Source organism: Procambarus clarkii, chromosome 72 (assembly GCF_040958095.1).
Source record: "Procambarus clarkii isolate CNS0578487 chromosome 72, FALCON_Pclarkii_2.0, whole genome shotgun sequence".
Lineage (NCBI taxonomy): Eukaryota > Metazoa > Arthropoda > Malacostraca > Decapoda > Cambaridae > Procambarus > Procambarus clarkii.
Window position 1 is genome coordinate 16,482,624 of NC_091221.1, and position 16,692 is coordinate 16,499,315.

The 16,692-nt window shown below is 50.8% G+C and overlaps 1 protein-coding gene across 1 annotated transcript in view; it reads right to left on the bottom strand.

The window, feature by feature from the left end:
- Window positions 1–15,762, bottom strand: part of LOC123752559 (high affinity cationic amino acid transporter 1-like) — a 200,765-nt gene extending 185,003 nt beyond the window's left edge. Inside the window, exon 1 of the mRNA XM_069312534.1 lies at window positions 15,648–15,762. Within this exon, the coding sequence (XP_069168635.1) occupies window positions 15,648–15,756 (109 nt within the window). The 5' untranslated portion in view covers window positions 15,757–15,762. The remainder of the gene's footprint in view (window positions 1–15,647) is intronic.
- Between the last annotated feature and the right edge of the window lie 930 nt (window positions 15,763–16,692).

Below are 16,692 nucleotides of genomic sequence, written 5' to 3' on the forward strand. Positions count from 1 at the left end.
GTGGTGGTGAAGGTGGTGGTGAAGATGGTGGTGAAGGTGGTGGTGAAGGTGGTGGTGAAGGTGGTGGTGAAGATGGTGGTGAAGGTGGTGGTGAAGATGGTGGTGAAGATGGTGGTGAAGGTGGTGGTGAAGATGGTGGCGAAGGTGGTGGTGAAGGTGGTGGTGAAGATGGTGGTGAAGATGGTGGTGAAGGTGGTGGTGAAGGTGGTGGTGAAGATAGTGGCGAAAATGGTGGTGAAGGTGGTGGTGAAGATGGTGGTGAAGATGGTGGTGAAGGTGGTGGTGAAGATGGTGGTGAAGATGGTGGTGAAGGTGGTGGTGAAGATGGTGGTGAAGATGGTGGTGAAGTTGGTGGTGAAGGTGGTGGTGAAGATGGTGGTGAAGGTAGTGGTGAAGATGGTGGTGAAGATGGTGGTGAAGATGGTGGTGAAGGTGGTGGTGAAGATGGTGGTGAAGATGGTGGTGAAGTTGGTGGTGAAGATGGTGGTGAAGATGGTGGTGAAGGTGGTGGTGAAGATGGTGGTGAAGATGGTGGTGAAGGTGGTGGTGAAGATGGTGGTGCAGAGGGTGGTGAAGGTGGTGGTGAAGATGGTGGTGAAGATGGTGGTGCAGAGGGTGGTGAAGGTGGAGGTGCAGAGGGTGGTGAAGATGGTGGTGAAGATGGTGGTGAAGATGGAGGTGCAGAGGGTGGTGAAGGTGGTGGTGCAGAGGGTGGTGAAGATGGTGGTGTAGAGGGTGGTGCAGAGGGTGGTGAAGATGGTGGTGCAGAGGGTGGTGAAGGTGGTGGTGAAGATGGTGCTGAAGGTGGTGGTGAAGATGGTGGTGAAGATGGTGGTGCAGATGGTGGTGAAGATGGTGGTGAAGAGGGTGGTGCAGATGGTGGTGCAGAGGGTGGTGAAGATGGTGGTGCAGAGGGTGGTGAAGATGGTGGTGAAGATGGTGGTGAAGATGGTGGTGCAGAGGGTGTTGAAGAGGGTGGTGCAGTGGGTGGTGAAGATGGTGGTGCAGAGGGTGGTGCAGAGGGTGGTGAAAATGGTGGTGAAGAGGGTGGTGCAGAGGGTGGTGAAGATGGTGATGAAGATGGTGGTGAAGATGGTGGTGCAGAGGGTGGTGAAGAGGGTGGTGCAGAGGGTGGTGAAGATGGTGGTGAAGGTGGTGGTGAAGGTGGTGGTGCAGAGGGTGGTGAAGATGGTGGTGCAGAGGGTGGTGAAGGTGGTGGTGAAGGTGGTGGTGAAGGTGGTGATGAAGATGGTGGTGCAGAGGGTGGTGAAGATGGTGGTGAAGATGGTGGTGAAGGTGGTGGTGAAGGTGGTGGTGAAGGTGGTGATGAAGATGGTGGTGCAGAGGGTGGTGAAGATGGTGGTGAAGATGGTGGTGAAGGTGGTGGTGAAGGTGGTGGTGAAGGTGGTGATGAAGATGGTGGTGCAGAGGGTGGTGAAGGTGGTGGTGCAGAGGGTGGTGAAGATAGTGGTGAAGATGGTGGTGAAGGTGGTGGTGAAGATGGTGGTGAAGATGGTGGTGAAGATAGTGGTGAAGGTGGTGGTGAAGGTGGTGGTGAAGATGGTGGTGCAGAGGGTGGTGAAGGTGGTGGTGAAGATGGTGGTGCAGATGGTGGTGCAGAGGGTGGTGAAGGTGGTGGTGAAGATGGAGGTGAAGGTGGTGGTGAAGATGGTGGTGCAGAGGGTGGTGAAGATGGTGGTGAAGATGGTGGTGAAGATGATGGTGCAGAGGGTGGGGAAGGTGGAGGTGCAGAGGGTGGTGAAGATGGTGGTGAAGATGGTGGTGAAGATGGAGGTGCAGAGGGTGGTGAAGGTGGTGGTGCAGAGGGTGGTGAAGATGGTGGTGCAGAGGGTGGTGAAGGTGGTGGTGAAGAGGGTGGTGCAGAGGGTGGTGCAGATGGTGGTGCAGAGGGTGGTGAAGATGGTGGTGCAGAGGGTGGTGAAGGTGGTGGTGAAGATGGTGCTGAAGGTGGTGGTGAAGATGGTGGTGAAGATGGTGGTGCAGAGGGTGGTGCAGAGGGTGGTGAAGATGGTGGTGCAGAGGGTGGTGAAGGTGGTGGTGAAGATGGAGGTGAAGGTGGTGGTGAAGATGGTGGTGCAGAGGGTGGTGCAGAGGGTGGTGAAGATGGTGGTGAAGATGGTGGTGAAGATGGTGGTGAAGATGGTGGTGCAGAGGGTGTTGAAGAGGGTGGTGCAGTGGGTGGTGAAGATGGTGGTGCAGAGGGTGGTGAAGGTGGTGGTGAAGAGGGTGGTGCAGAGGGTGGTGAAGATGGTGATGAAGATGGTGGTGAAGATGGTGGTGCAGAGGGTGGTGAAGAGGGTGGTGCAGAGGGTGGTGAAGATGGTGGTGCAGAGGGTGGTGAAGATGGTGGTGAAGGTGGTGGTGAAGGTGGTGGTGAAGGTGGTGGTGCAGAGGGTGGTGAAGATGGTGGTGCAGATGGTGGTGAAGATGGTGGTGAAGGTGTGAAGGTGGTGGTGAAGATGGAGGTGAAGGTGGTGATGAAGATGGTGGTGCAGAGGGTGGTGAAGATGGTGGTGAAGATGGTGGTGCAGAGGGTGGTGAAGGTGGTGGTGCAGAGGGTGGTGAAGATGGTGGTGAAGGTGGTGGTGAAGATGGTGGAGAAGATGGTGGTGAAGGTGTTGGTGAAGATGGTGGTAAAGATGGTGGTGCAGATGGTGGTGAAGATGGTGGTGAAGATGGTGGTGAAGATGGTGGTGAAGATGGTGGTGCAGAGGGTGGTGAAGATGGTGGTGAAGATGGTGGTGAAGATGGTGGTGAAGATGGTGGAGCAGAGGGTGGTGAAGGTGGTGGTGCAGAGGGTGGTGAAGGTGGTGGTGCAGAGGGTGGTGAAGGTGGTGGTGAAGATGGTGGTGAAGATGGTGGTGCAGAGGGTGGTGAAGATGGTGGTGAAGATGGTGGTGAAGATGGTGGTGAAGATGGTGGTGCAGAGGGTGGTGAAGGTGGTGGTGCAGATGGTGGTGAAGATGGTGGTGAAGATGGTGGTGAAGATGGTGGTGCAGAGGGTGGTGAAGATGGTGGTGAAGATGGTGGTGAAGATGGTGGTGAAGATGGTGGTGCAGAGGGTGGTGAAGGTGGTGGTGCAGAGTGTGGTGAAGGTGGTGGTGAAGATGGAGGTGAAGGTGGTGGTGAAGATGGTGGTGCAGAGGGTGGTGAAGATGGTGGTGAAGATGGTGGTGTAGATGGTGGTGAAGATGGTGGTGCAGAGGGCGGTGAAGATGGTGGTGCAGAGGGTGGTGAAGATGGTGGTGAAGATGGTGGTGCAGAGGGTGGTGCAGATGGTGGTGAAGATGGTGGTGAAGATGGTGGTGTAGATGGTGGTGAAGATGGTGGTGCAGAGGGTGGTGAAGATGGTGGTGAAGATGGTGGTGAAGAGGGTGGTGCAGATGGTGGTGAAGATGGTGGTGAAGATGGTGGTGAAGATGGTGGTGAAGATGGCGGTGAAGATGGTGGTGAAGATGGTGGTGAAGGTGGTGGTGAATATGGTGGTGAAGATGGTGGTGTAGATGGTGGTGAAGGTGGTGGTGTAGATGGTGGTGAAGGTGGTGGTGAATATGGTGGTGAAGATGGTGGTGAAGATGGTGGTGAAGATGGTGGTGAAGGTGGTGGTGAATATGGTGGTGAAGATGGTGGTGTAGATGGTGGTGAAGGTGGTGGTGTAGATGGTGGTGAAGATGGTGGTGAAGATGGTGGTGAAGATGGTGGTGAAGATGGTGGTGTAGATGGTGGTGAAGATGGTGGTGAAGATGGTGGTGAAGATGGTGGTGAAGGTGGTGGTGAATATGGTGGTGAAGATGGTGGTGTAGATGGTGGTGAAGGTGGTGGTGTAGATGGTGGTGAAGATGGTGGTGAAGATGGTGGTGAAGATGGTGGTGAAGATGGTGGTGTAGATGGTGGTGAAGATGGTGGTGAAGATGGTGGTGAAGATGGTGGTGAAGGTGGTGGTGAATATGGTGGTGAAGATGGTGGTGTAGATGGTGGTGAAGGTGGTGGTGTAGATGGTGGTGAAGGTGGTGGTGTAGATGGTGGTGTAGATGGTGGTGAAGATGGTGGTGAAGATGGTGGTGAAGATGGTGGTGAAGATGGTGGTGTAGATGGTGGTGAAGATGGTGGTGAATATGGTGGTGAAGATGGTGGTGAAGGTGGTGGTGTAGATGGTGGTGCAGATGGTGGTGAATATGGTGGTGAATATGGTGGTGAAGATGGTGGTGAAGGTGGTGGTGTAGATGGTGGTGAAGATGGTGGTGAATATGGTGGTGAATATGGTGGTGAAGATGGTGGTGAAGGTGGTGGTGTAGATGGTGGTGAAGATGGTGGTGAAGGTGGTGGTGTAGATGGTGGTGAAGATGGTGGTGAAGATGGTGGTGAAGATGGTGGTGTAGATGGTGGTGTAGATGGTGGTGAAGGTGGTGGTGTAGATGGTGGTGAAGGTGGTGGTGTAGATGGTGGTGTAGATGGTGGTGAAGATGGTGGTGAAGATGGTGGTGAAGATGGTGGTGAAGATGGTGGTGTAGATGGTGGTGAAGATGGTGGTGAATATGGTGGTGAAGATGGTGGTGAAGGTGGTGGTGTAGATGGTGGTGCAGATGGTGGTGAATATGGTGGTGAATATGGTGGTGAAGATGGTGGTGAAGGTGGTGGTGTAGATGGTGGTGAAGATGGTGGTGAATATGGTGGTGAATATGGTGGTGAAGATGGTGGTGAAGGTGGTGGTGTAGATGGTGGTGAAGATGGTGGTGTAGATGGTGGTGAAGATGGTGGTGAAGATGGTGGTGAAGATGGTGGTGAAGATGGTGGTGAAGATGGTGGTGAAGATGGTGGTGAAGGTGGTGGTGTAGATGGTGGTGAAGATGGTGGTGAAGATGGTGGTGAAGATGGTGGTGAAGGTGGTGGTGAAGGTGGTGGTGTAGATGGTGGTGAAGATGGTGGTGAAGGTGGTGGTGAAGGTGGTGGTGAAGGTGGTGGTGAAGATGGTGGTGAAGATGGTGGTGAAGATGGTGGTGAAGGTGGTGGTGAAGGTGGTGGTGTAGATGGTGGTGAAGATGGTGGTGAAGATGGTGGTGAAGATGGTGGTGAAGGTGGTGGTGAAGGTGGTGGTGTAGATGGTGGTGAAGATGGTGGTGTAGATGGTGGTGAAGATGGTGGTGAAGGTGGTGGTGAAGGTGGTGGTGAAGATGGTGGTGAAGACTCTGGCCCACAAATACTTGACTAAATGTTTTAAGTTACCTAGGCATACTCCCCCCTCCCTTACTCCCCTCCCTTACCCCCCCTCCCTTATCCCCTCCCTTTAGCGCCTCACTTTAACCCCTCACTTTAATCTAAATGATTCCCTCGCTCTCTCTTTGTCCCCTCTCTCTAGCACTCGCTCTCTTTACCTTCCGTTCTCTCTATCACCTCTCTTCACCTTCTCTCTCACAAAGAAGCAAGCATGTACGCTCTCCCACTTTCTCTCTCTCTCTCTCTCTCTCTCTCTCTCTCTCTCTCTCTCTCTCTCTCTCTCTCTCTCTCTCTCTCTCTCTCTCTCTCTCTCTCTCTCTCTCTCTCTCTCTCTCTCTCTCTCTCTCTCTCTCTCTCTCTCTCTCTCTCTCTCTCTCTCTCTCTCTCTCTCTCTCTCTCTCTCTCTCTCTCTCTCTCTCTCTCTCTCTCTCTCTCTCTCACACACACAGTGTTTTACCTTACCCCAACAAGGTAGGAAAGGGAACAACCATAGAAGGGGGAGGCAAATCATTGGTGTAGGGGAAGGTAACGGTGACCTGATTAAGGAGTTATCGCCCAGGCGTGGGCTGGGAAATCAGAATGAAAGTGAAAGACGGAAGGGAAGCAATAAGCAGCCTACAAGGCGAGCTGAGCGCATCAAAGGCCTTAACGAGAACCCTACTCAGATTCATACTGCACCTATCCCCCTCTAAAGAAGCTGGAAAGATATATCAATGGAAGGGACTGCAATGGTACGTGGCACCTTTGCAGAAATGCTAAGTGCCGAGAAGCTGTGTTCACAGTGTAGGAAGTAGTCCTGAGAGCAGCCACTTCACAGGAAGCAGCGAGGGGCACTAGTCACCTGCTGAGAAGGAAAAGATCAGTTGTAGTATAAGGCATGAAGGAACAAGAGAGCTCCAGTCAGACAGAGTGGAAAGCTAAGGTCAGAGTAACAGTGACAGAGATTCTAAGTGGCACAGACTGAGGTGCCGAACACAGCATAGAGAAGGTGTTGAGGCTTGGCTGGTACAACAAGGTCAGAGACCGCCTGATGAAGATAGAATTCATGCACTAAACCACAAAGAAAGTTCTACCATAGAAGGGCAAACTGTAAAATGTAAGGGAATGTAAAAAATGTATTGCTTCAACAGGACATGATAAGGAACGAGAGAATTGCAGAAGCAGATGCAAGGAAGAGGCAAAGAAAGAGAAGAGGGAACCAGAGAACATGAGTCCTCAACCCTCAATCCTAATAGAGGGAGTGGGAAACCATCCACCAGCAACTCAACAACCTTTTTCCTCCCTATAGAAACCCTTCTCACCTCTTAGACATGTCTGTTCCAAACTCAAATGACCCAGATATCAATACCCCCCACCCTTCCCAATACACCCTCTTCCCCCCTTTCCTTGTACCCATAACCCTCCGAGGCCCTGTAAAGCCACTAATCCTGGAAAGCCATTTTGTAAAGACCAGAGTGATTCATTACTGTGCAGCCACTAATCCCCTCCATATCAGTCTGGATTATTTTGTCACGTGCGTCGCTAAGGAAATGAGCGCGAGTGAGAGCGAGTGTTGCTAGTGCGTGTGAGTGAAATTCACTGCTCGTGAATGCTTGTGAGAACGTGTGACTATGTATGAGTGTCAGTAAGTGCGAGTGAGGGGGTATATGAGTGCCTGAGAGTCCGTAGGAGTGCATGAGTGCTCAAGAGAGTCCGTAGGAGTGCATGAGTGCTCAAGAGAGTCCGTAGGAGTGAATGAGTGCTCAAGAGAGTCCGTAGGAGTGCATGAGTGCTCAAGAGAGTCCGTAAGAGTGCATGAGTGCTCAAGAGAGTCCGTAGGAGTGCATGAGTGCTCAAGAGAGTCCGTAGGAGTGCATGAGTGCTCAAGAGAGTCCGTAGGAGTGCATGAGTGCTCAAGAGAGTACACGCACATATGCAGTGGTGTGTGTGTACTTATCTCTTGACAAGTAGTTGGTGAAAGTTAATTTCAGTGTTAGTTACTCTGTTTTGTTAGCTCTCTGTCTGGCACTCAGTCTGTGTGTCTGTCTGTTTAACAATCTCTCTTCCCTCCCAATCTCAATCTCTGTCTCTCTCTCTCTCTCTCTCTGTCTCTCTCTCTCTCTGTCTCTGTCTCTCTCTATCTCTCTCTCTCTCTCTCTCTCTGTCTCTCTCTATCTCTCTCTCTGTCTCTGTCTCTGTCTCTGTCTCTGTCTCTCTCTCTCTCTCTCTCTCTCTCTCTCTCTCTCTCTCTCTCTCTCTCTCTCTCTCTCTCTCTCTCTCTCTCTCTCTCTCTCTCTCTCTCTCTCTCTCTCTCTCTCTCTCTCTCTCAGAAACACAAGGCAACATAGAGACTGCAAAAGTCTCCAATATTCACCATATAATTATGTCTGTTTTGGAAAAGTAATGCTGAAATTCAAACAGAAAACTGAGACAAATATATACATACACAATAGTCCCCAGACTACCACAATAGTCCCCAGACTACCACAATAGTCCCCAGACTACCACAATAGTCCCCAGACTACCACAATAGTCCCCAGACTACCACAATAGTCCCCAGACTACCACAATAGTCCCCAGACTACCACAATAGTCCCCAGACTACCACAATAGTCCCCAGACTACCACAATAGTCCCCAGACTACCACAATAGTCCCCAGACTACCACAATAGTCCCTAGACTACCACAATAGTCCCCAGACTACCACAATAGTCCCTAGACTAACATAACAGTTCGCAGACAGATAGTCTGAGTGTTGTTGGTAGTCTAAGCGTTGTGGTAGCCTGAGGGTTGTTGGTAGTCTAAGCGTTGTGGTAGTCTGAGGGTTGTAGAAATCTGAGGGTTGTGGTAGTCTGAAGGTTGTGGTAGTCTGAGGGTTGTGGTTTTCTGGTAGTTGTGGTAGTTTGGTAGTTGTGGTAGTCTGAGGGTTGTTGTAGTCTGTGGGTTGTGGTAGTCTGAGGGTTGTGGTAGTCTGAATGGGTGTGGTAGTCTGAGGGCTGAGGTAGTCTGAGGAGTGTGGTAGTCTGAGGGTTGTGGTACTCTGAGGGTTGTGGTAGTCTGAGGGTTGTGGTAGTCTGAGGGTTGTGGTAGTCTGAGGGTTGTGGTAGTCTGAGGGTTGTGGTAGTCTGAGGGTTGTGGTAGTCTGTGGGTTGTGGCAGTCTGAGGGTTGTGGCAGTCTGAGGGTTGTGGTAGTCTGAGGGTTGTGGCAGTCTGAGGGTTGTGGCAGTCTGAGAGTTGTGGTAGTCTGAGGGTTGTGGTAGTCTGAGGGTTGTGGTAGTCTGAGGGTTGTGGTAGTCTGAGGGTTGTGGTAGTCTGTGGGGTTGTGGTAGTCTGAGGGTTGTGGTAGTCTGAATGGGTGTGGTAGTCTGAGGGCTGAGGTAGTCTGAGGAGTGTGGTAGTCTGAGGGTTGTGGTAGTCTGGTAGTTGTTGTAGTCTGAGGGTTGTGGTAGTTGTGAGGGTTGTGGTTGTCTGAGGGTTGTGTAAGTCTGGGCGTTGCGGTAGCCTGAAGATTGCGGTAGTCTGGTAGTTTTAGTAGTCTTAGGATTGTGGTAGTCTGGTAGTTTTGGTAGTCTGAGGGTTGTGGTAGTCTGAGAGTTGAGGTAGCCTGAGGGTTGTGGTAGTCTGGTAGTTGTGATAGTCTGAGCGTTGTTGTTGTCTGAGGATTCTGGTAGTCTTGTAGTTGTGGTAGTCTTGTAGTCGTGGTAGTCAGTGGGTTGTGGGAGTCTGAGGGTTGTGGTAGTCTGAGGGTTGTGGTAGTCTGAGGGTTGTGGGAGTCTGAGGGTTGTGGTAGTCTGAGGGTTGTGGTAGTCTGAGGGTTGTGGGAGTCTGAGGGTTGTGGGAGTCTGAGGGTTGTGGTAGTCTGAGGGTTGTGGTAGTCTGAGGGTTGTGGTAGTCTGAGGGTTGTGGTAGTCTGGTAGTTGTTGTAGTCTGAGGGTTGTGGTAGTTGTGAGGGTTGTGGTTGTCTGAGGGTTGTGGGAGTCTGAGGGTTGTGGTAGTCTGAGGGTTGTGGTAGCCTGAAGATTGCGGTAGTCTGGTAGTTTTAGTACTTTTAGGATTGTGGTAGTCTGGTAGTTGTGGTAGTCTGAGGGTTGTGGTAGTCTAAGGGTTGTGGTAGTCTGAAGGTTGTGGTATCTGCGGGTTGTGGTAGTCTGAGGGTTGTCGTAGTCTGTGGGTTGTGGTAGTCTAAGGGTTGTGGTAGTCTGAGGGTTGTGGTAATCTGATGGGTTTGGTAGTCTGAGGGTTGTGGTAGTCTGAGGGTTGTGGTAGTCTGTGGGTTGTGGGAGTCTGAGGGTTGTGGGAGTCTGAGGGTTGTGGTAGTCTGAGGGTTGTGGTAGTCTGAGGGTTGTGGTAGTCTGAGGGTTGTGGTAGTCTGGTAGTTGTTGTAGTCTGAGGGTTGTGGTAGTTGTGAGGGTTGTGGTTGTCTGAGGGTTGTGGGAGTCTGAGGGTTGTGGTAGTCTGAGGGTTGTGGTAGTCTAAGGGTTGTGGTAGTCTGAGGGTTGTGGTAATCTGATGGGTTTGGTAGTCTGAGGGTTGTGGTAGTCTGAGGGTTGTGGGAGTCTGAGGGTTGTGGTAGTCTGAGGGTTGTGGTAGTCTGTGGGTTGTGGCAGTCTGAGGGTTGTGGTAGTCTGTGGGTTGTGGTAGTCTGAGGGTTGTGGTAGTCTGTGGATTGTGGTAGTCTGAGGGTTGTGGTAGTCTGAGGGTTGTGGTAGTCTGAGGGTTGTGGTCGTCTGAGGGTTGTGGTAGTCTGAGGGTTGTGGTCGTCTGAGGGTTGTGGTCGTCTGAGGGTTGCGGTAGTCTGAGGGTTGTGGCAGTCTGAGGGTTGTGGTAGTCTGAGGGTTGTGGCAGTCTGAGGGTTGTGGTAGTCTGAGGGTTGTGGTCGTCTGTGGGTTGTGGTAGTCTGAGGGTTGTGGTAGTCTGTGGGTTGTGGTAGTCTGAGGTTTGTGGTCGTCTGAGGGTTGCGGTAGTCTGAGGGTTGTAGTAGTCTGAGGGTTGTGGCAGTCTGAGGGTTGTGGTAGTCTGAGGGTTGTGGTCGTCTGTGGGTTGTGGTAGTCTGAGGGTTGTGGCAGTCTGAGGGTTGTGGTAGTCTGAGGGTTGTGGTAGTCTGAGGGTTGTGGTAGTCTGAGGGTTGTGGTAGTCTGAGGGTTGTGGTAGTCTGAGGGTTGTGGTAGTCTAAGGGTTGTGGTAGTCTGGTAGTTGTGGTAGTCTGAGGGTTGTTGTAGTCTGTAAGGGGTTAGGATAAGGATCAGGGATTGGACGGGGGAAGGAATAGTGCCCATCAACATGTACGGTCGGGGATTGAACGCCGGCCTGCATGAAGCGAGACCGTCGCTCTTCCGTTCACCCACTACTGCGCCTCGCACACGTAGGGTTCAGGGTTCGAGTCCCCTACAGCCCACGTGATGAAATACAAAAAATACAATAACTATAAATCTATACAGGACCACATATTAGTATTGTTCGAGTGACAATAGATCAAATAGATTTGTAAGAGTTCTATTGGGTCATTAAAAATGTATTTGTTGTGGCAGATCACCGAAAATTATTATATAATGTGTTGTGAATTGTTATAGTTGAGGTTGTCGTGACTGGCTTGTTGGACCTGCTGCTAGAGTGACTGGCTTGTTGGACTTGTTGCTAGAGTGACTGGCTTGTTGGACCTGCTGCTAGAGTGACTGTCTTGTTGGACCTGCTGCTAGAGTGACTGGCTTGTTGGACTTGTTGCTAGAGTGACTGGCTTGTTGGACTTGTTGCTAGAGTGACTGGCTTGTTGGACTTGTTGCTAGAGTGTCTGGCTTGTAGGACTTGTTGCTAGAGTGACTGGCTTGTTGGACTTGTTGCTAGATTGACTGTCTTGTTGGACTTGTTGCTAGAGTGACTGGCTTGTTGGACTTGCTGCTAGAGTGACTGGCTTGTTGGGCTTGTTGCTAGAGTGTCTGGCTTGTAGGACTTGTTGCTAGAGTGACTGGCTTGTTGGACTTGTTGCTAGAGTGACTGGCTTGTTGGACTTGTTGCTAGAGTGACTGGCTTTTTGGACCTGCTGCTAGAGTGTCTAGCTTGTAGGACTTGCTGCTAGAGTGGTTGGCTTGTAGGACTTGCTTCTAGAATGTCTGGCTTAAAGGACTTGCTGCTAGAGTGTCTGGCTTAAAGGACTTGCTGCTAGAGTGTTTGGCTTGTAGGACTTGCTGCTAGAGTATTTGGCTTGTAGGACTTGCTGCTAGAGGGACAGTGACTGGCTTGTTGGACTTCCTGCTAGAGTGACAGTCATTGGGTTTGTTGGACTTGCTGCTACAGTGACAGTCACCAGTTTGTTGGGCTTGTTACTAGAGTGACATTAACTAATTTGTAGGACTTGATCCTAGAGTGACAGTCACTGACTGGGATTTTTGGACTTGCTGCTAGAGTGACAGTTATTGGACTTGTTGGACTTGCTACTAGGAGTGACATTCACATGTTTGTTGGACTTGCTGTTAGGGTGAGTCACTGGTCTTGTTGGACTTGCTGCTAGAGTGTCTGGCTTGTAGGACTTGCTGCTAGAGTGTCTGGTTTGTAGGACTTGCTGCTAGAATGACAGAGACTGGCTCTTTGGACTTGCTGCTCTTTGGACTTGCTGCTAGAGTGCCTGGCTTGTAGGACTTGCTGCTAGAGTGTCTAGCTTGTAGGACATGCTGTTAGAGTTTCTGGCTTGTAGGACTTGCTGCTAGAGTGACTGGCACGTTGGACTTGCTATTAGAGTGAGTCACTGGCTTGTTGGACTTGCTGCTAGAGTGACAGTCATTGGGCTTGTTGGATTTCCTGCTAGAATAACAGTCATTGGGCTGGGGTATGAGGACATGGTGCTGGGATATGAGGACAAGGAGCTGGGATATAAGGACAAGGAGCTGGGATATGGGGACAAGGAGCTGGGATATGAGAACAAGGAACTGGGATATGAGAACAAGGAGCTGGGATATGAGGAAAAGGAGCTGGGATATGAGGACAAAGAGCTGGGATATGAGGGCAAGGTGCTGGGATATGAGGACAAGGAACTGGAATATGAGGACAAAGAACTGGGATATGAGGACAAGAAGCTGAAATATGAGGACAAGGAGCTGGGATATGAGGACAAGAAGCTGAAATATGAGGACAAGGAGCTGGAATATGAGGACAAGAAGCTGGGATATGAGGACAAGGAGCTGGGATATGAGAACAAGGAGCTGGAATATGAGGACAAGGAGCTGGGATATGAGGACAAGAAGCTGGGATATGAGAAAAACGAGCTGGGATAGAACAGAGACAAGGAACAACTTGGACTATCGGGGATCGAACGCGGTCTAGCACATTTTTATAACCTCCATTAGGTGCCAAACCTCACCAAGCACTTACCCACGGCATGACAACGAGATCTCCGTCATTAATATCAGGTCACAAATCTGCGTTAATTAACTGGTGGGTCGGGCTCCGGCGAACAGCTTCCAGAGATTAATTAAATTCTATAACTGCTTCCTGATTTATGCAGAGGAAATTGCCTTACGGGTTTGTTAAGATGTTGACGGCCGAAGGTGGCGATGGAAGAGGAGGAATTAACGGGAGAGGAATAGTTAAATACTTCCTTTCCTGTGAGTTACTGCTGGGAGGGGTCAGCAGACTCCTAGTGTTCCTGTGAGTTACTGCTGGGAGGGGTCAGCAGACTCCTAGTGTTCCTGTGAGTTACTGCTGGGAGAGGTCAGCAGACTCCTAGTGTTCCTGTGAGTTACTGCTGGGAGGGGTCAGCAGACTCCTAGTGTTCCTGTGAGTTACTGCTGGGAGAGGTCAGCAGACTCCTAGTGTTCCTGTGAGTTACTGCTGGGAGAGGTCAGCAGACTCCAAGTGTTCCTGTGAGTTACTGCTGGGAGGGGTCAGCAGACTCCTAGTGTTCCTGTGAGTTACTGCTGGGAGAGGTCAGCAGACTCCTGTTCCTGTGAGTTACTGCTGGGAGAGGTCAGCAGACTCATGTTCCTGAGAGTTACTGCTGGGAGAGGTCAGCAGACTCCTGTTCCTGTGAGTTACTGCTGGGAGAGGTCAGCAGACTCCTGTTCCTGTGAGTTACTGCTGGGAGAGGTCAGCAGACTCATGTTCCTGAGAGTTACTGCTGGGAGAGGTCAGCAGACTCCTGTTCCTGTGAGTTACTGCTGGGAGAGGTCAGCAGACTCCTGTTCCTGTGAGTTACTGCTGGGAGAGGTCAGCAGACTCCTGTTCCTGTGAGTTACTGCTGGGAGAGGTCAGCAGACTCATGTTCCTGAGAGTTACTGCTGGGAGAGGTCAGCAGACTCCTGTTCCTGTGAGTTACTGCTGGGAGAGGTCAGCAGACTCCTGTTCCTGTGAGTTACTGCTGGGAGAGGTCAGCAGACTCCTGTTCCTGAGAGTTACTGCTGGGAGAGGTCAGCAGACTCCTGTTCCTGTGAGTTACTGCTGGGAGAGGTCAGCAGACTCCTGTTCCTGTGAGTTACTGCTGGGAGAGGTCAGCAGACTCCTGTTCCTGTGAGTTACTGCTGGGAGAGGTCAGAAGACTCCTGTTCCTGTGAGTTACTGCTGGGAGAGGTCAGCAGACTCCTGTTCCTGTGAGTTACTGCTGGGAGGGGTCAGCAGACTCTTAGTGTTCCTGTGAGTTACTGCTGGGAGGGGTCAGCAGACTCCTGTTCCTGTGAGTTACTGCTGGGAGAGGTCAGCAGACTCCTGTTCCTGTGAGTTACTGCTGGGAGAGGTCAGCAGACTCCTGTTCCTGTGAGTTACTGCTGGGAGAGGTCAGCAGACTCTTAGTGTTCCTGTGAGTTACTGCTGGGAGGGGTCAGCAGACTTCTGTTCCTGTGAGTTACTGCTGGGAGAGGTCAGCAGACTCCTGTTCCTGTGAGTTACTGCTGGGAGGGGTCAGCAGACTCTTAGTGTTCCTGTGAGTTACTGCTGGGAGGGGTCAGCAGACTTCTGTTCCTGTGAGTTACTGCTGGGAGAGGTCAGCAGACTCCTGTTCCTGAGAGTTACTGCTGGGAGGGGTCAGCAGACTCCTGTTCCTGTGAGTTACTGCTGGGAGGGGTCAGCAGACTCCTGTTCCTGTGAGTTACTGCTGGGAGGGGTCAGCAGACTCCTGTTCCTGTGAGTTACTGCTGGGAGGGGTCAGCAGACTCCTGTTCCTGTGAGTTACTGCTGGGAGAGGTCAGCAGACTTCTGTTCCTGTGAGTTACTGCTGGGAGAGGTCAGCAGACTCCTGTTCCTGTGAGTTACTGCTGGGAGAGGTCAGCAGACTTCTGTTCCTGTGAGTTACTGCTGGGAGAGGTCAGCAGACTCCTGTTCCTGAGAGTTACTGCTGGGAGAGGTCAGCAGACTCCTGTTCCTTTGCCAGACATCTGTGACGTCACATTACTTCAGTGTGGCCAAGACTATTCTGACGTCACATTACTTCAGTGTGGCCAAGACTATTCTGACGTCACATTACTTCAGTGTGGCCAAGACTATTCTGACGTCACATTACTTCAGTGTGGCCAAGACTATTCTGACGTCATATTACTTCACAGTCACTTTACTGTGACGTCAATTTACTCCTACAGTGACCTTCACTACTGTGACGTCATATTACTTTATGTGAAGTTTGATAGTTTGATGTCAGTGTACAGTGAACCCGTGAGTATAGTGACCTGAAACACTCGGTTACTATGGTCCAGGTAACTGCCACTGACTGCTGGTTAACTGAAGTGGTATACCACCTAGAGGTGGTATACCTCCTAGGAGGTATACCACTACACAGGGGTCAATACGCAACCCGTTCTCGCAAATTCGTAAAGTCAATATTGACTTATTAACTACGTGCATAGGTGATATACTAAACATAATAGATACCCTTAAAAAGATTCATAGAAAACACCGACCTTACCTAACCTTGTTAGTATCTTAAGATAAGCATCTTATTGCTTCGTAATTACAATTATTACTTAACCTATACCTATTATAGGTTAGGTAATAATTGTAATTACGAAGCAATAAGATGCTTATCTTAACATACTAAGTAGGTTAGGTAAGGTCGGTGTTTTCTATGAATCTTTTTAAGGGTATCTATTATTTTAAGTATGTCACCTATGCACATATTTAATAAGTCAATATTGACTTATTAAATTTGCGAGAACGGGTTGCAATACGATCGCAGCCGGGGAACAGAAAATTGGGGTCGGGTGCACTCAACAGATGGCGTTGACATCGTCACACCTCCCTTCCTAACAAAAATTGGGGTCAGGTGTGCTCAACAGATGGCGTCGACAGTCACAGCCGGGGAACAGAAAATGGGGTCGGGTGCACTCAACAGATGGCGTTGACATCGTCACACTTGCCTTCCTAACAAAAATTGGGGTCAGGTGTGCTCAATAGATGGCGTCAACATCGTCACACTCATACTACCTGAGAATCTACCACAGCTACGCATAATACTTACCTGTCACCAGAGCGGAGACAGCAGCCAGGAGGACGGACAGAACAACGGAGGGCCCCGCCCACTCTGCGGCGCCCACGCCCACGTACACATACCCGCCCACGCCCACCATCCCACTAAGACCTGCAGGAGTAGAGAAATGAACATTAATTAGTATAACCCTTTTCTAACTTGCCAGAGGACCCAAAACAAAAAACGGTCAATTTAAAGTGTCCTCTCCTAACCTACCAGAAGACCCATAACAGAAAACGGGACAGTTCGTCACTTTCGCAAACCGCTCCAATTTTCCACTAAACCAATTTTTGGCCGTGTGTAACGCATACGATCGAAAAGCGACGTTCTCTGAAGGAGGACAGGTTGTACGAGGACAGGTTGTAGGAGGACAGGTTATAGGGGGACAGGTTGTACGACGACAGGTTGTAGAGGGACAGGTTGTAGGAGGACAGGTTAAAGGAGGACAGGTTGTAGGACAGGTTATAGGGGGACAGGTTGTAGGAGGACAGATTGTATGAGGACAGGTTGCAGGAGGACAGGTTGCAGGAGGACAGGTTGTAGGGGGACAGGTTGTAGGAGGACAGGTTGCAGGAGGACAGGTTGTAGGGAGACAGGTTGTAGGGGGACAGGTCGCAGGAAAATAGGTTGCAGGAGGATAGGTTGTAGGAGGACAGGTTGTAGGAGCAAAGGTTGTCGGAGGACAGGATGTAGGAGGACATGTAGGAGGATAGGTTGTAGGAGGAGAGTTTGTAGGAGGACAGGTTGTAGGAGGACAGGTTGCCGGAGGACAGGTTGTAGGAGAACAGGATGTAGGAGGACAGGTTGTAAGAGGACAGGTCGTAGGAGGACAGGTTGAAGGAGGACAGATTGTAGGAGGACATGTTGTAGGAGGACAGGTTGTAGGAGGACAGGATGTAGGGGGGAGAAGTTGTAGTAGGACATGTTGCAGGACTCTAGGTTGTAGGAGGACTGGTTGTAGGAAGACAGGTTGTAGGAGGACAGGTTGTAGGACAGGTTGTAGGTGGACAGGTTGTAGGAGGACAGGTTGTAGGAC